The sequence below is a fragment of the Misgurnus anguillicaudatus genome, chromosome 25 (genome assembly GCF_027580225.2).
Source record: "Misgurnus anguillicaudatus chromosome 25, ASM2758022v2, whole genome shotgun sequence".
Classification (NCBI taxonomy): Eukaryota; Metazoa; Chordata; class Actinopteri; order Cypriniformes; family Cobitidae; genus Misgurnus; species Misgurnus anguillicaudatus.
The window spans coordinates 13526841-13546765 of NC_073361.2; the positions used below are offsets into that span (position 1 = coordinate 13526841).

Below are 19925 nucleotides of genomic sequence, written 5' to 3' on the forward strand. Positions count from 1 at the left end.
TTTAGTACAAATATTCAAAAATTCTTAAAACAGGATTAATTTCCTTGATAAGCAAAATGACCTTAGAAAATAAGTCTAGTTTTTAGACCAAAAATATTAAATTCGCAAAAACAAGCAAAAAAAAGTCTTACCCCATTGGCCGATTTTTTGCTTGTTTTAAGTTTAATATTTTTGTCTTAAAGCTAGATTTTTTTCTTAGGAGATTTTGCTAATGAAGAAAATGCATCTTGATTTAGATATTTGTACCAAAAACAAGACAAAAATACCCAGCAAGAAATTCATTTTTGCTGAAAATATTTTGTCCCCAATTTTTTAATTTATAGATAACAACAAAAGAGATTTTAATGATATTTTGACCATTGAACTAGGAAATGTCTCTGGTTTTCATTTAAAAATCTGGTCACCTTATTATACAGATAAGTAAATTGTGTGAAAAATACTGCGTTTTTTACACGTGAAACATGAACACATGTTATATAGCGCACTGTAAACACAATCAAAGCTTCAAAAACACGGAAAGAACGGGACCTTTAAATTATAAAATTCTTGACCACAGGGAGACTTTAACTCTTTCCCCGCCATTGACGAGTTATCTCTTCAATGAAGACAAAACGCTTCCCTGCCAATGACGCCTCCCTGACGAGTTTTTACTTTATATCTATAATTCCGCTATTAATCTATTATCCACTAGGTGTTGCTCTTACCCAAATTATAAAAAACTGAAGCATCAAGAACAGAGAAAAGCTTTTTGCTCAAAATTTTGTATTTTTGAAGAAACCTACCCATATTTTAGAACTATTGAAGATAGGATGAAGCGTTATTTTTTCTGTTTTGTTTGTTTGTTTGAAAGCAGCGGGTATGTTCTTTTATTTGATATATTTGATATATTTGTATGTTTATATATTTATAGAAAAAACTTGAAAAAAATGTGAAAATCATAAAAAAATGCTGTTGTGGAATGAGTTAAAGGCGGAGTCCACGATGTTTGAAAAACGCTTTGGAAAAGGAGACGGGCCGACTACCAAAACACACTTATAGCCAATCAGCAGTAAGGAGCGTGTCTACTAACCGACATCCTTGCCGGTTGTGTATGTGTGGGGCGGGTCTATCAACAGAAGGTCCAGATTCTATTGGGGTAGGGGGCGTGTTTGTTTAGGTGATTTCAAATATCAACATTGGCTTTCAAACATTGTGGACTCCGCCTTTAAATAGTAGGAGATGTAATTGTTATGGCATTTCAGTGCTTTTGTTGTGTGTTACTGTACATGTTGTATGGTATGTTGCAGCCTTGAGTCCAAATCAAATTACCTGAACAGGAGAATAAAGTATAACTCTAAGGGGCCAATCACACCAAAAGCGTTTATGGCAGTTGCAGGCGCCTTTTAAAGTTTCTGCTAATATGTCAGTTAACAGTAAAAGAACGCTCACGCTTCAATATTTGATTGACAAGACAGCTGACTGGGTGGTTGCCTAGCAATATAAAAATCTGCGTCACACTGCTCTTTTAAAAAAAAAGGCAGTGCATCGCGCCTTGCGTTTCCAAGCGGGCTAATCACACCAAAAGCGTGTGCGCGGTAGGCGCAAAAAAACGCAAGGCGCTCGGCGCGCATAAACAATGCGCAAACGCGCCCTGCCCATAGAATATCATTCAAAAAAGGCGCCTGCAACTGCCATAAACGCTTTTGGTGTGATTGGCCCCTAACTCTCCAACTCTAAAAAATGCTCAAAAAGGGACGAACCCAACCTACACTGCGTTGTAATTTAGCCTATGCTGGGTTGTTTTAACCCATTGTTGGGTCACATATAAACTTTTGTTTGGTTTAATTTAACCCAACAGCTGGATTTGTCCCTTTTTGACACAATACGAGGTTGAAAATAATAATAATAATGAACAAAACAATGTTTTTATTATTTTTTATGGATTTTGATGAACACACAGCATTAACAAATTACAAATAGTACAAATAAAACTTAATCATCTCTCTGTTTTTTATTTTTTACCATAGAAGCATATATGTTTTTGTATCCTTTACACCACCATAACACGCACGCACGCATGCACACACACACACACACACACACACACACACACACACACACAGACACAAAAACACAGAGAAGAATGTCATTAGTATATGAAATGGATAAATATATTAAAATGTGTAAATGTGTACAAGCGTAACGTGTTACATCTCTCTGCACAGCGTTTCATTACTGTAGATTCACAATATTACACAAAAACAAAAAATACCTCAGGGTTGTTTTTGATCCCAGACCCAGTCATAACTTCATAGGGGTTTTCACATTGAACCCCACGACTATTTTCCTATGAAAGCAGATAAAGACAAGACTATGTGCTTGCAAACTCGAAAGCTCAGCATTTAAAAAAATCAATTATCAATATTTTCAGACTGCAGTATGTCTGTTTTGTAAAGTCAAATATTGCATCAAGAAGATTGAAGTTTCCTACTTTAGGTAATTGTTTCCTCTTCATGGATACATAGAGATCTGAATCAGCTGCTTTCGGTTCTGCAAAGAAACAACCACATGGACTATAATCTCACATGAAGTCGTTATCATTTCACACTTTTTCTGATCAAATAATTAAATCACTTACTTCTTTTTATGAAGTCTAGCAATTTCACAACTCCACAGATTATTATTGGCAGCAAAATGAGAAACCATAGAAAGTGTATAGAAACACCAGACCTAAAATCCAGTTACAGAATAACAATGACCAATCCCTTATATACACAAATTAATATTTGGACTTAATTTGCATATCTGCTTACGTTGTTTGATAGAGTGGCATATCAGAGGAGTCATTTGAATATTGGGGCTTTTTCACATGAATATAAAGAGGCATTTGTGATTCCCCATCAGAACAGAAGTACCAACCAGCATCCTCCATCTGCAGTCCTCTAAAAGTCACATTCAGGACTTTGTCATCACCGCTTATATCCACTATAGGTTTATTTAAGGTTCCTCTATTTTCTTTAACACACGCTCTTCCGATCTTACACAGTTTTGATGCTCCATGACACTGGATGGTTAAACTTTCGCCTTCATAGCCTGTTATATTTTGACTGGAGACGGAGAGCTTTGTGTTGCCTAAAATATGAGAAAGAAAAGGTCAGAGACAAAAGCCAAACTCCTACCCGTCTGCTCACTGACTTTCTGATAAATGTTGTAACCTGAAATAGCATGCATTGGTTAAATTCATAGTTCCAAGTCATAAAATGTGTAACAATAAGTAGCAAAGGTGGCATGTTTGCACCATACACACTCTGTATAGCTTAGTTTTCAAGCATTGCGTTTGCAGCACAGAAGGGCATTGTGCCTAAAGGGTGCATATTACAGTAATACTTCAAAGGAACATACCCCCCACCCCAATAAAAATGTTGAGTTACTTTTTACCGAGTTTTAGGTAAAAAGGAACGAACCCAATCCACTGGGTTATAATTTAACATATGCTAGGGGGGCCCCAGTTTTATGACATTTTATGAAATACAAAATTTATCATGAATTCTGTGTAATTAAACATAAAAAAAATAAGGCTACTAACCAAAAGCCCTACTTTTTTGTATAGTTTAATGTTTTTGTTATTAAAATGTTGAGTTTTAGAACAGTTTTTTGTCACAAAGTTTTTTTGGGGGGCCGCAAAGGAATGCACTGTACACAAGGGGGGCCGCACGCTGAAAAGGTTTGGGAACCACTGTCCTAGGATGTTAAATAGTTTTTTTTAACTCAAACAGTTCCACTTAAAATTAAATGAAATAAATATTCTGTATATAAAAAAATGCACCCCCAACTTTTTCCTCTATGGTCTTATAACAATGGTTGTGAAAAGGCTTAACTTCCTGTGTGTAGTGGTTATTGTGCTGTTTGATCTGAATGTTGAAGTCATTCTTATAACTTTTGTATATTTCTGACACATTTCATGTTTCATATTTTATTACAGTTGTTTATTAGGTGATAAGCTAATTATGTATCAAATCAAAATACATTTGGAGTGTTATTAATAGTTTTTAAATGTCCCCTGATCTTAAACTGATCATGACAGCGACCTCCATTTTAGAAAAGTCTACATTTATGCTGTACTGTTTGTGGTGTCATGGCATTTCCTGGTAACACCACAGACTTAAACATTTGTGTTATCAGTATTTGAAAATGACTTTAAAAACAAAATACATTTAAGCTTTCATTTTACAGCACATAGAACATTAAAACTTAAAAATGCATAGATGAAATACATTTTATTATTGAAAAACAAGCCTTTTACTCTCTCTTCAACTGAAGAATGACCCATATAAGAGCAAGTACTCCACATACTCCACTTCTTGGCACACTTTGTTATTTTAGTTTACACCACTCAAAATTTTCGGCGTGCCCCCTCCCTTTACGTGCCCCCCCAAAGAAAAATATTTTATAAAATGTCATAAAACTGGGGCCTCCCGGCAACATCTCGCACCCAAAGTTTGAGTACCACTAATTTACACACATTAAACAAACTTTTTAAATAAAATGAAAAGAGCTAGAAAATTACACATCGTTCAAAAACAAATCTTACCTTCTATGACCTCTAAGTAAAGGCTTGTGGCATGATCACTTCCAGGTTGTTGCACACCACACCAGTAATAACCACTGTCGCTCACTTTAACATCCGTTAGTATCGCTGTGAAAATGTTTTTTGTTTTGTAATCCAAAATCGATATTCTCTCATGTACATAATGACTGAAAATGAAATAATAACCAGAACTCAAGTATTTTGGGGAACTAGCATAATTAGCTTCATATAAACAAGGGATTATAATAGTTTGTTCTTTTTGAACAGAAATTTTACTAATTATGTGGACTTCTTCAGATCCTGTGGAGAAAAAAACACATTGATAAGCTTCCACAGATCATATCAGAGTCAACTGTTTTCATGCATACATTTTCTAAATAAGGAGGAAGCCATATTTTTGGATGGGCAAGCAGACACTTCAGCCTAAACCCATGCCATTTGAAAGCTATAATGCTGGTGTTGATGCTCAAACTACAACAGCGTTGCACAAAAGTACTTAAACTGTTTGAGGTAACTGGCCTACAAATGGCCTAGTTGCACACATTATGTTATTAGACATCAGGGATGACTTCATAAACAGAATTTTAAATGGTGAATGGAAAAATTGTACCGGTAATGTATTTACTGAAACAACCCAATAAAACACTGTGCTGTGTTGCCCAATTGATTGCCTAAAGTAGGCCTACTTCTAGATTTTCCAGCCTGATCTCAGAAATTGTTGTACGGATTTTACTAGTTGGCTAATCGTTATGAATTCTTGATTGTTTTCAGAACACATTTTTAGATATTTTTGATAAAAACCATCCAAAAAGGTCCATGTGCCATCAGTAGTCCAACAATAATATTATAAAGCGATGAGAACATGCAAAGAAAACAAAACTAACGATTTTATTCAACAGTGCGTGCGAGCAGACTATGGTTCATGCGCCGTGACCTGCTGACGTAGTTGCCAGTGTACACTGGCAAGTAATTTGTGCATGTATACAGGCTTTAAAGTATAGTATTGTTTACAATTTTTGCATAAACGCTTAACCTTTTCCCTTCCGTTGATTAAGAGAAAACATTTCCCTGCCAATAGCCTCTTTCACACAGTAATTCCAGTAAATTCCCATGAATTTACCAGAATGAATTTACCAGTAAATCCAAAAATGTCCTGTTCACACACCCAGTGACATTCCGTCTTTTTATCAGTAAGGCATCATTTACACATCAGTATCAAAATAGCGGTAAACTCAGAGAGAAAGCAGAAGTTACCTGTGGTGCGCGACCTGGGAGCGGGTTTAAAATGGCGGGTTGTGACTTTAAATCAGTGGTCTGTATTTTTTTGTTGTTTTTACATCTGTGGCAAACGCTGACGGTCACGAAGTTGCTCACCAAACAACATTGCATTAGGTGACGTCAAAAGGAACTTGCGTTTGCACACTAGGCTTCACAGATGGTGTGTTAAGGACGTCGGACTTCATTGGATGTTAACTTCAGGTGTGCTCGACTTTTAATCTGCTTGTGTGCGGAAACGTCCGTAAACAGTGTGGGGGTAAACGCGTCATCTTTATCAAAACATTATGATTGGGCCGCAGCTGTCAGTGCGGTCTGACGTCGTCTGTTCTAAATGCCGGTAATCTATATTTTTGTTCACACATAGCACTTACCGGTAAATTGGCAGCATTGATTAACCAGAAAGGTTCTGTTAACACATGACCTGTTAACTGCAATTTACCAGTAAATTACCAGTAAATACTGTATGTGTGAAAGGGACCAATGACGCTTTCCTGATGAGTTTTTATGGTAATCTGTAATTTCACTATTATCCATTATAGATGGCCACCCAATTTGTAAAAAACTGAAGCAAAAACTAACTTAACAACATTTTAAACTCTGTGTATGTTTTGATAATCGTTCTGAATCTGATTTCTAACAAAATTCCTTTACCAAAATGCAATTATTTCTGCTTTTTGCTAAAAAGTTTGTATTTTTGAATATGGGGATTAAGAGGTTATAAAAAGAGAAAAAAATGAAAATAGGATTAAACTATAAAAAAAATGTTGAGGGTCTGTATGTTTATATATTTATAGATTTTTTTCCTGAAGGCATTTTGTGAAACTATTGTGAAAACCATAAAAAAAGGTTGCCAGCCAACTTAAAAAAAAAAGTCTGACTGGGAATGACACAAATGTTGGCAACAAACTTCATCAAAAATGACTAAAAATGTGTTTTGAAGCCAAATGTGACTTGGTGGTTTAGAACTACGAAAGTAATTTATGATAAAAATTACAAATTTTAGGGTAATCTAACCCTTTAATACAAGTTAGCCAACTTGTAAAATATGAATACATTTCTCGGAGATTGCGTTGATATTTTCACTTATAAAAATCCTAAATCATCAGGTCTTTTTAAAAATCTGAAACCCTTTGTTAGTATTATACAGTAGGATCATGTTGTTGAAAGCATGCATTGCCATAAATCTGACAAAAGACATTTGTTGAATGTTCCCAGGGTGATCTATAGGCTACTTTTAGAAGAAATTGGCAAAATATGTACCCCTGCTGTCACTGGGGTGCTACCCTTTTAAAAAGTACAGCTTTGGGCCTAAAGAGTTCATACTAGTACCTCAAAGGTTACCTCAAAGATTAGTATTTCAAAGTTACAAATTTGTACCAAATGTATACATATATGTACCTAATGGCTCATATTAGGACCCACAAGTGACAGCTGAAGTACATATTTTTTCTAACAGCATACAGAAATTTAAAAAGAAGAGAATTTAGTTTAGTCTTACCTGAGAAGTCTGTTAGGAGAAACACAAGCAGTAGACTAGTTATCATCATGTCTGTGTGAGAATGCTTGATAAGGGTCGTGGTCACAGCATTTCTAAGCATTTGATAGATATCAGTCATGTGACTTACAGTACCAGGGGGTTTATTAGGTGGGCAAGAAAGCTGCAGTTTACATTGAGCTCTGCATATAGAGGCAGCACAAGCTCGTCAATTTTCCATCTATTTCAAGCCACGACTACTTAAAGCACCTCTTAACAGAATTAAGATATGAACAAAAACTAAAAGTTTTGGAAACGATTATAAACAGCATCCATATTATATGGTCGCTAAAACTCATCATAATTTAATGTCTACTTTGGTGATGTTGACATATTTTGTGAAAAAATCCTTGCATTATACTGCGGCCAGGATTATATTAATATTATATAGTATTGCGTTGTATTATAATATATTAGATCATATTAATGAAAACAATAAAATTCAGTCTGATCAATACTCTTAGTTAAACAAATGATCTAAAGGCGTAAAAGGATTTGCAAACATTGCATTTTCACTCTTCTCTTATCACTTTTGCATTTTCATATGACAACTCTTTAGCTACTGTAACTTTTACAGTTCTTGTGTTTATTATTTGCCTAATTTGTTTTGCTTACTGCATCAGCTGAGCTTGCACTGGCCCTGCAAATGTGCCATTTCCTTTGCTACCCACAGACTCACTTTATGACCAACTTGTTTGATTTGCATAAATAATTAACTGATTCAGGCAATAAAGCAATGGAAAATGTTTTATCCAAAGCGACAGTACAGTGCACTTTTAAAAGGTCCTAAATATGTGTACTATTTAGCTACAGATATCCATATACACTCACCTAAAGGATTATTAGGACCACCTGTTCAATTTCTCATTAATGCAATTATCTAATCAACCATATAGGGGTGTGGTCCTGGTCAAGACAATCTCCTGAACTCCAAACTGAATGTCAGAATGTGAAAGAAAGGTGATATAAGCATTTTGACTGTGGCATGGTTGTTGGTGCCAGACAAAGAATGGTGTGAAAAGGGAAAAATATCCAGTATGCGGCAGTCCTGTGGGCGAAAATGTCTTGTTGATGTTAGAGGTCAGAGGAGAATGCGCCGACTGATTCAAGCTGATAGAAGAGCAACTTTGACTGAAATAACCATTCGTTACAACCGAGGTATGCAGCAAAGCATTTGTGAAGCCACAGCACGCACAATCTTGAGGCGGATGGGCTACAACAGCAGAAGACCCCACCGGGTACTACTCATCTCCACTACAAATAGGAAAAATAGGCTACAATTTGCATGAGCTCACCAAAATTGGACAGTTGAAGACTGGAAAAATGTTGCCTGGTCTGATGAGTCTCGAGTTCTGTTGAGACATTCAAATGGTAGAGTCAGAATTTGGCGTAAACAGAATGAGAACATGGATCCATCATGCCTTTTTACCACTGTGCAGGCTGGTGTTGGTGGTGTAATGGTGTGGGGGATGTTTTCTTGGCACACTTTAGGCCCCTTAGTGCCAATTGGGCATCGTTTTTAATGCCACGGCCTACCTGAGCATTATTTCTGACCATGTCCATCCCTTTATGACCACCATGTACCCATCATCTGATGGCTACTTCCAGCAGGATAAAGCACCATGTCACAAAGCTCAAATCATTTCAAATTGGTTTCTTGAACATGACAATGAGTTCACTGTACTAAAATGGTTCCCACAGTCACCAGATCTCAACCCAATAGATCATCTTTGGGATGTGGTGTAACGGGAGCTTCGTACCCTGGATGTGCATACCACAAATCTCCATCAACTGCAAAATGCTATAATATCAATATGGGCCAACATTTCTAAAGAATGCTTTCAGCACCTTGTTGAATCAATGCCACATAGAATTAAGGCGAAAGGGGGTCAAACACAGTATTAGTGTGGTGTTACTAATAATCCTTTAGGTGAGTGTATTTGGTAGCATTATGTACCTTTGAGGTACTAATATGCACCCTTTAAAGATGCAATTTGTAAAATCCGCACCACTAGAGGGCGCACACTTAAAACAATAGCACTGATGTAGATTAATGATGCTCTGCAGCAGCCTGGAATGATGGGATTTCATGTTGAGAAATCATGTTGACGGATGAGGTAATCAGGTTTTATAAATGTTGCGTTTGATGACATTGTTTTATTTCATTATGTAAGGTTTCATGTAATGTTTAAAAGCAAATGTTAGTCATAGATGTTACAGTATTAGTCCAACATGATGGTGTGTTAACACAGCACAGAATTAAGTGTTAATTACGTTAAGGTGTAACGTGGATTTTAACGTCATTGACAGGTGACTGCACTGCCCCGTGTCACTGTTTAGAATACCAATTTTCTCATAATTTACAAGTAGTTGAAAACATTATAGATATTGTTAGTAATCAGCTGGATAAAATATATAACACTGGACTAGTGGTTTTGGATATTTTACTGCAAATATCTTACAATTTGTACCTTTAAGTAAAAATGTGTACTTTTTAAAACGGTACTGCCCCAACTTTTGGACACTTTCTCAGAGAGTGTTTTTCAACCATCAGTTGAGCTATGCAAATATGCCATTAAATCAGCAGGTACAATGAATTGTTAGTGAAATCAACAACAAAGATCAACGATAAGTCACTCAGATGTGGTAAATGACACATTAGTGCTGATGTCAGTTCACATGTGTCTATTTATATCTTCTGTTTTATCTTCTCGATGATGACAGCAGACGGTAACACCTCCCATGTTCAGTTCCTGTCTTGATAATGATTAATCTGTGTTCTCATGTTCTTTTGATCTAGAGAGATATGAAGGCCAGTCTCAATGAAATACAGTATAGTTTATTCTTATAGGGATAGTTTCCCTAAAAAATGAAAAGGCTGTCATCATTTACTCACCCTCATGTTGATCTAAGCCTTTATGAGTTTCTGTTATAAAAATTATATTTTGATTAATGATGATAACCACTCAGTTAGAAGCAGCGATGGTAATAACGGCATTATAAATAAACAGCGTTATTTTTTTAATAACGAGTAATCAAATAAATTACTGTTTCCCCATTACAGTAGCCAAGGGTGTGCATCTGAAAATCTGTGTGTGCCACATTTATTGTCATATTGCCTACTGTGCAAAATTATTAACCATAAGTATATAAGTTAACCATGCTATAACAGTAGTGTTATGCGTGAGAAGGCAGAGACAGATCCAAATGCAACACTTTATTAGACAAGAAATAACAGGTCAGTATCAGAATCAGAAATATTCAAACTGCTTTTGCAGACGCGATCAGCGCTTGTCTTATATTACAACTAATATGTAGTGTTTTCAACCAACCACATAATGTTTATTTTATGTTTCCGACATTTAAATACACATAAGTACAAGTAAAACAATACATTTGTAGTTTGTAAAATACACACTGATGTCTATGAAAGGGAAGCAGAAAAACAATCTATTTAAATGTAATTTGCCGATATGTTTTATTCATAAATCAGACACACGTCGCAGAACTGTAAAGTCTAACGATACTCTATTCTTTTCCCAGTTTAACAGCCACTTACTTTTATGTATTTCGGGAGAAACTGGGGAATGCAGGTGCTGTAAATCCGGTTGACAGAACTCTCTGAACTGCAGCGCTCATCTTGTTATAAATCAAGATAATTTATAAAAGTTTTTAAATGAAGAATCAGAATATCAGATAGTTGACATGGTAAGCAAGTTAGTGAATATTTTTAATTAAAAAAGGAAAAACTAAATAAAACGAATAGCATACATCTGTTAGTTATTGTGGCTGCCTGCGGTGTGTTACGTGACAATCAAGACGTGTCGGCATGGACACGAGGTCAGTTAAAATATTTTTAACTTACGCATGAAAGGGTTGATTTTAAAAATATATACATTCTAAGGAAACAACAATAGCACAAGTTTGTCAAACATTTTTATTGAGACTATAAAAAATTATTTTGCATCCATTTTTAGGTGTGCCAGGTTGCCACTGTGGGCGTACGTGTACAGTCAATGGGTATGCTTCCCATCATTTATCACCAGGCCCAGGGTGGGTAATCGGGAGAACCGAGAGAATTCCCGGTGGGCCGCTTCACTTTTGGGCCGGTCGAGGTTTTTTTTTTTTTTTTTACATTTGTCACATTAGTGAGTCTATCTTCTCTTAAATAACAGTACACACGTTCTGCATTCTGACACCGCAGCGCACAGCCTCTGCATGGGTTGTACCATGTGAGTGGAATTCCACCATGGAAAAAGTGGGCCGGTCTTGGGCCTGAAACTCCCGGGATGAAAAGTGACCCTGTTTATCACAATATCTTTATTTGTGTTCAACAGAATAAAGAAACTCATACAGGTTTAAAACAACATTAGGGGGAGTAAGTGATGACAGGCTTTTCATTTTTGTGTGAATCATCCCTTTAATGCAGTAATTCTTAAAGTGTGGTCCGCGGACAACTAGTGGTCCGCCAAACCCCCCCCAGTGGTCCGCCAAAAGATGACCTAAACTAGGTGTTTATACAATCGTCACTTATTTAAGTAGATTTTTCATATTAAGCTGAAACTCATTTCACATTTACTTTTTCAAATGAAATAAAATTAATATATTTCTGAACATAGCATTGCATTTGTGTTTAAAAAATTTGTTATTAGTGCATATTAAACTTAAATTTAGCTTATCCTTCCTATTTTGTTGTTTTTAGGGGCGTGTTAGAGTGGGATTCAGTTAAGTGGTCCTCAGAAAAAAATTGGAAGATAAAGGGGTCCTTGGGCTGAAAAAGTTTGAGAAACACTGCTTTAATGCATCATTTTGTAATCCAGCATCTATTGCAGTAAGTGATAATTATATGTCAATGTTTGTGTTGTTTCATTTGATTCAGAAGTTAACCTGTTTACCATTTTAATGCTGTATAAATGAAACTGTAGCATAGATCAATTCATCTTCATCAGGAGCTGCCTGTAATATTAAATAAATATAAAATTCTGCATCAGTCCATATAAATGCAAACATTTCATGTAAACGCAAGAACGAAGACAAATTCTGTTTCCAAAACTACAGTATGTTAAAGTGTGCCCATTGTTTGGTTTCAATCTGATAAGTTCGCTGTTTTGAGGTTTTTGAAAACAGTACAGTGTACCTGTTCCAGTTGTCTTTCACACGATCTGAATTGTGTTTCTTCACTGACAGTGTTTGACTGCTTTGACAACACAGCATAAATGTTAAACCACAAAACATCATGAGCTCAGAGCAATTGTATCAACTTTGCAGGTTGTGTAGAAATGCATGCAGCAGATGTAATGATTTTAACAAGTTTTCACGACTCACTTGACAAAGCAGGCTGTTTTGTCTTCGCGGTTTTCGCTCTGTTGATTTGTAGATTTTTAAAAGAGAAAAAATATGCACATTGTGATTCTCTGCATTTGTATCTGCTTTACACATTTACTTTACACTTTGTCTATGCAATTAGACAATTTTTAAGGGATGACACAAGAGTTCAGTATATAACAGACTTACTCATTTTGAACAAAATCCCTGCAGTACAGCATAATATCACTAGAAGCAGTAAAATGATCCACAATATTATTAGCCATGATAAGACTGGTGTTTCACTGTGCCTGAAAAACAAAACAATATGTTTTGAAAATAATTTGACAATTGTTACCTGTGGTTGATTTAAAACTGTAATCATAAACTGCTGTACACTGTTAAACGTTGGACCAACTAAAAAAAACACCTATATAAAATATGGTTTTGAAAAAACTGCTTTTAACAATTGAAGTAATTTTTTTAAGTTGATACAACTTTTTTTACAATGTATGTACAATACTGTACTTGCACAACAGAATATAAAATGTTTTATTATGTGTTGATATTTCTCTAATTTTTTTAATCTTACACACATTTTTGAGCAAATACGGATAACAAAAAAGATCTGTTGTGGTTTGGTCTATCTAGTAGTATGAGTTGTGTAGTTGTATAATAAATGGTATTTTTTGTATAAACAAAAAACACCAATATTGTAAATGGTACTTTAAATCATATGTTGGGTGATTTTAAAAACAATGGTAATTGTTAAAATCTACACATCATCTATCACATCATTTCAAACAAACAAACAAACAAACAAACAAACAAACAAACAAACAAACAAACAAACAAACACGCACATATAAACAGGTAATGGTAGACCTACTTTAGAGTTTGAGTTGTAAAGGTTCCTGAATATTGTACAGTGCTTGGTGACCTGCAGGATTATTCAAAGCTGAGATGAGACAAAGCCAAAGATTTCCACATGGTTTCCACATTTCATTTTCATATCTTACCTGGATGGCTCAGATGTCATCTGTTTAGTGGTAGTGGTGATGGTTTCTCGTTTATATACAGTAATATGAACAGGGATTTGTAGTTCTTTCACAGAGCACCAGTACCATCCTGTGTCCTCTGTCTTCAGTTTGTTTATGGTGACAAGCATTAATCCTGTTGAATGTCTGACCGTAACAGCTTTTCTGTTTAAAGATTGCACTGAAATGTTTATGCAGTCACCACCCAGCTTACACAACTTCTCATCTCTTCTCCTGGGTTCATGATGATGGCAAGAGATATTTACACTACCAGCCTCAAATCCTGACAACATCTGATTCTTTACATAGAGCCCGGAAATACCTAAACAAGAAGTGCAATCTTTTAATAATTCCCTCTTTTGTCTAATGTGCTAGCAACAGCAAATGGGTTTGGTTTACAAGAAACACAAATGCTGATGTGTACCTGTTCTGAGTCACTTTGGATAGTGTCTACCAAAATAATAACAATGTAATAAACAAATAAATGTTACCAGTTAATTAATTCAAGAATCTACATTTGCTTTAAGTAACCTGTGTCTGTATAACGTCTTTACACTTTCAGAAAAAAGTACAAATGCTGTCACTGGTACCCTTTCAAAAAGTTTACCTTTGTGCATACAATATAAGAAGGTACATATTGGTACTAAATGTATACATATCATAGCTAAATATATTACGACCTTATTTAAGAGTAAAGCCCCAAGTACAGCTTTTGTACAATTTTCTAAAAGTGTACATATACATTTTAACATATAGTCTATATAATTTTTTATACTTTGTTTCTATGTAGCTCTGTTACTGTATAACTAATGTCTTTAAAAATACATACATTTGTTTTAACATTTATTAACTTAATCTTAAGCAGTTAGTGATAATTTCACCTGTGGTAACCTGTAAATAGAATTTTGCTCCAATATGGCGTCCATGAAGTTCAATCCCACACCAGTGTGTACCAGTCTGACTCTTCTGAACGCTCCTCATTTCCACAGTCAGGATATTCAAAGTTGTATTATCCGATAAAGAAATGCTGTTGTGTTTCACTCCTCCATTTGATTTTATAACATATTCACTATCAGCTAAAGACAGTCCGCGGCTCAAGTATTTTACATTATTTACATACATTTTCTCATACCAACAAGGGATTATGATGGAGTTTCCTTCCTGCACAGACACTCGACTAACAGTACGAACATCTTGCGCACCTAAAATGATCAAATAAATTTTATTAAAGATGCATTTTTAAGTCATTTTGGTGTAAAATATAGGAAAACTCAAAAAATGCATCACCTGAGATGTTGAATAGCTCGAAAACAAGAAGATGCAGAATCATTGTTGTGAATATGTGAGAGTCTGAGACCACCAACAGTTTTTTACCACCTGCATTTCCTTCTTCACACATCGGAAAATTACGCCCCCGCTTTTTTATTTGTTATTGGATGAGTCATATTGTATCAGTGTTTCTATGCGATTTGATCTTTTGTTGACATCATAGATGACCTTATTACATTATTTCACTTGATAGACATCAGCCTCTTCCCAGTATGGCATGTATAAAATCAAAAATACATTTTAGATAAGGATGAATTTATCTGTAAAAATAGACTTTACATTGTCGTTTGTATTTACTAAGTTTCTATAGTGCTTAAACAGTTTGGGGTAATAGGCCAACAAATGGCCTAGTTGTACACACTAAACTGAAATTATGTTGTTAGACATCAGGGATGAATTCATGAACAGAATTTTAAATGGTGAATGAAAAAATATATATGTATTTACCAGTAGCGAACCATTACATCCTTCTAGTCCCTCAGAGATGACCTAAACTTTGTTAAAAAATAAAATTTCAAAATGTTTTATTTTTAATAAATGTCGGCCAATTTTCTACATTACAAAAGTATTGCAGAATAATCGGTGCATAACATCAAAGTACCGCAAGAGCGTTTGGAAAGCAAAGAGAGCAGCCTGATCTTGCATTTTTCGCTTTAATATGCCTGCTGATTGGTCAGCGCAGCATCATATTAAGTCCAACACACTTTGTGATTGGTAGTCCAGCTGTGAAATTACAAAGGTTTTTGTAAAGGGCCTAGATTTCGACCGTCACGGTATCTGCTATCTATTGACATATTGATTCTGTTATCACAAGCCTACAGTACTTCTAGATTTTCGAGCCTGATCTCGATGAAATTCGTACGTATTTTACAAGTTGGAATCATACAAAAATTTACTAGAAAAATTAACTAGAATTAACAATAACGAAACCCGAACAATAACGAAACCCCAACTCCTAACCTAAAAGCTTCTCTGCATCTGATGCAGACAGCATTTTTTTTTTTAGATATTTCTAAGTAAGAAGAATGCTGTGCGGCAGATTTTAGAGATATGACTATCGAAGGATAGATTGCGGTTAAACATCACACCTAGGTTCTTGACTGTGGAAGATGGCACAACAGTGCAGCCATTTATGGGCAACTTGTAATCTGACATATTTTGTTTAGAGCGATTCAGTTCAATAATAAGTATCTCTGTCTTATTGGAGTTCAGTATAAGGAAGTTATTTGCCATCCACTTACTAATTTCGCTAATACAGTCTGTTAGCTTAGAAAACTGGTGGGTTTTACTAGAATGTGAGGAGATGTTAAGCTGGGTATCCTCTGCATAGCAGTGAAAACTAATGTTACTGTATGTTTCCTGATAATGTCGCCTAGAGGTAACATATATAACGAGAACAGGATAGGACCTAAAACTGATCTCTGCGGTATGCCATATTTATCAGGAGAGTATCATGACGTTTCCTCAACATAAACAAAGTGATACCGCTTTGTTAAATACAATCTAAAACAAGCTAACACCTTAACCACTGATGCCAACATAGTTTACTAGTCTATTGAGTATGATTGTGTGGTCTATTTTGTCAAACACTGCACTAAGGTCTTGTAGTAATATAAGAATTGAGATCTCACTACCAACGGATGTTAAAAGGAGGTCATTTGTAACTCTAAGCAGTGTTGTCTCTGTGCTATGGTGGGGCCTGAATCCCTATTGGAACTTTTCATACAAAGGTACAAATTAGTACCAAAGGTATACATATCTGTACCTTAATGGTACATATTAGGACTATTAGGTCTATTGCAGTGCATTGTTTTTAAGTATGCATTAAACATTTTTAATGTTATTGAACTAAACCCTATACATATGCTAAGCTTCTAGCATAACTGAATGATATTCAGTGCCTTGCTATGTGGGTTCTGTGTGGATTAGAGGTGGAAGAATGATTATTCTAAATGATAAATTTGTTTCTACAATTAAAATAATCTTGTGTTTATTGTTTGCCTAGTTTGTTTTGCTCACAGCAACGGGTGAGCTTATGCTGGCCCTCCAAAGATAGCATTTCCTTTGTAACCCACAGCATCATTATTTTAAAACCCACTTGTTTGTTTCCAAAACACCTTACTGATTTGGACAATAAAATAATGTTATGCATTTGGCAAGAATTTATCCAAAACAACTTTACATTTTATCACATGCAGTAATCTAACCCATGACCTTGGTGTTTCTACACTTTCAGAAAAAATACAAAAGCTGTCACTGGGACAGTTTTAAAAAGGTCCTATGTGTACTATTTAGTTACAAATATGCATACACACACACACACACACACAGACACATGACATCATCATTAAAGTAGTCTTCACCACAATTAAGTAACTTATTTTTGTTGATCTTTGTTGTTGAATATATATATATATATATATATATATATATATATATATATATATATATATATATATATATATATATATATATATATATATATATATATATATATATATATATATATATATATATATATATATATGTGTGTAAGCAATAAGGTACGAGAGGCTGTGCTGTATTAAATAGAACCGTTGGGTGAAGCGGTCATAGCAGTGTTTTATTGTGAATAAAGCACACCTATTGACCAATCAGAATCAAGGATTGGAACTAACCGTTTTATAAATATATATATATAAAACGGTTAGTTCCAATCCTTGATTCTGATTGGTCAATAGGTGTGCTTTATTCACAATAAAACACTGCTATGACCGCTTCACCCAACGGTTCTATTTAATATCACTGCGCCCTTAGCAACACCCTTAGCAACACATTAACATATAATGAGACAAAGTCTGAGAACAGTTTGTTGTTTTTATTTGAGCTTTCATGTTGTTGTTCGCAGTCAGGGACTATTTTTTCTAGCGGAAGGAATGCTTTTATTGATTTAACTTCATGAAAGTTGCACTAATATTTTTTTTACTTTAATATTGTGTGGTAACCGTTTTATAAAAGCAATAAGGTACTCGAGGCAAGTGCTGTATCGTGAATAAGTAACGGCTGAAGGGGTTGCAGGCACTCCGCTTCGCGTCGTGCCTAACAACGCCCTTCAGCCGTTACTTATTCACGATACAGCACAGCCTCTCGTACCTTATTGCTTAAATATATATATATATATTCAACAACAAAGATCAACAAAATTAAGTTGCCTAATTGTGGTGAAGACTACTTTAATGATGATGTCATGTGTCTGTTTGTATTTAGTACATCATGTGCAAAGTTTATTCAGGAAGATAAGAAGTCGATGATGGCAGTAGATGGTAACATGATGTCTTGATAATGCCTAATCTGTATTCTCATTCTAATACAGTCTGTTATCTTAGAAAAGTGGTGGGTTTCACTAGGATGTAATGCTGGGTTTCATCTGCATAGCAGTGAAAACTTATGTTATGTCTCCTAGAGGTAATATATATAACGAGAACAGGATAGGACCTAGAACTGATTCCTGCGGTATGCCATATTTAACCGGAGAGTGACATGACTACTCATTTACATAAACAAAGTGATAGCGATAGTGATTATTCAGGAAGATAAGAAGTCGATGATGGCAGTAGATGTTAACATCTCCATGTTCGGTTCCTGTCTTGATAATGCCTAATCTGTATTCTCATGATCTAAAGACATATGAAGGTCAGTCTTAATGCAATTTACAAGTACAGTATCATTTTATTCTTAATGTATCATTTTGTAATTCAACGATTATGTTGTAGTAAGTGCAAAGAGTCTGTTTACCTGGTATGTGGTCTAAAGTAAACTGTGGTGTAGATCATTTCATCTCCAGGAGCTTTCTGTAATATAAGATGAATAGGAAATTCTGCATCAATCCATATAAATGCAAACTTTTCATGTAAAAACAAGGACAAACAAAAAGTTTGTTCCCAAAACTGTGTTAAATTATGTTTATTGTTTGGCTTTGAACCTTTCACTGATTATCAAACACGTTTTTTTTTGTAAAATAAGCTTTGAGGCTTTTGAAAACAATAAAGTACCTCTGCCAGTTTACTTTCACATGTTCTGAAGTGTATTTCTTCACATGACTGCTTTCACAACACAACGAAAAAATTTGACCACAAAACATCATGAGCTATGTATCAAGTTTGCAGGTTGTGTAGGAATGCATTGACAGAGGAAATTATTTTAACAAGTTTTCATGACTCACTTGAGTGGTCTGTCTTGGCAGTTTTTCCTCTGTTGATTTGTTGCTTAAAAAGAAAAGATTATTATGCACATTGCGTCTATTATTGTCAATAGTAATTTTATTACATATGTGTATTGTGTATTTGTATTTGCTTTATACATTTTCAATTTACTTCACACTTCGTCTATTCTTGCAGAGATTTGAAATAAGTGACTCAAGAGTACAGCAGACTTGCTCCTTTTGAGCAAAATCCCCAATGTACAGCCTAATATCACTAGTAGCAGAAAAATTATCCACAATATTATTAACCATGACAAGCCTGGTGTTACACTGTGGCTGAAAAAAAAGAAATAAAAAATATATCAACAGTAACATTGAGTGCCTTGCTGGCAAATTGTCTGGTTGGGGCACTAATGTTTAATAACGACGTGTTGAAATCAACAACTATAGTGGCGTGTGGGATTAAAGTGCCAAACAAGTGTTTATTAAGAATTAAAAAGTTTTTAGCGTTGGGGATCGGTGTAGGGACGGTTTTTATTTACCCAATAATGCATTTAATAATTAATAATACATTTAATAATTATTAAAAACGTTTCTAATATTGCGTCATGTTAATGTACAAAAATACTGAGATACAAATAGTATCCAATATAGATAGCATCTAATTACTATTTACACTTGTACTAAATAAAACTT

At 35.0% G+C, this 19925-nt stretch overlaps 1 protein-coding gene and 1 long non-coding RNA gene across 2 annotated transcripts; both read right to left on the minus strand.

Annotated features, from left to right (window-relative positions):
- Positions 1-916: 916 nt before the first annotated feature.
- LOC129425578 (uncharacterized) lies at positions 917-7827 on the minus strand. Its single transcript, XM_055181622.2, has 7 exons — positions 7344-7827; positions 4571-4867; positions 2793-3111; positions 2618-2709; positions 2471-2529; positions 2252-2326; positions 917-2027 (listed from the first exon to the last, which is right to left on the minus strand). Exons 1-7 carry the CDS (start codon positions 7459-7461, stop codon positions 1998-2000), a joined length of 990 nt encoding a protein of 329 aa, XP_055037597.2. The 5' UTR covers positions 7462-7827; the 3' UTR covers positions 917-1997.
- A 10459-nt stretch (positions 7828-18286) lies between these two features.
- LOC141362153 (uncharacterized) lies at positions 18287-19245 on the minus strand. The gene is made up of 3 exons (XR_012368148.1): positions 19081-19245; positions 18824-18879; positions 18287-18705 (listed from the first exon to the last, which is right to left on the minus strand). It is a non-coding gene; the product is annotated as an uncharacterized lncRNA (long non-coding RNA).
- Positions 19246-19925: the final 680 nt, after the last annotated feature.

What these genes read in the sequence shown, in the direction of transcription:
- LOC129425578 (XM_055181622.2), bottom strand. Translation starts at nt 7,461, where the DNA reads ATGACTGATATCTATCAAATGCTTAGAAATGCTGTGACCACGACCCTT. An exon ending in ATGCCACTCTATCAAACAAC is followed by an intron (nt 2,710 to 2,792) that starts GTAAGCAGATAT and finishes ACTGGATTTTAG; the next exon opens with GTCTGGTGTTTCTATACACT. An exon ending in GGATCAAAAACAACCCTGAG is followed by an intron (nt 2,028 to 2,251) that starts GTATTTTTTGTT and finishes GGTGGTGTAAAG; the next exon opens with GATACAAAAACATATATGCT.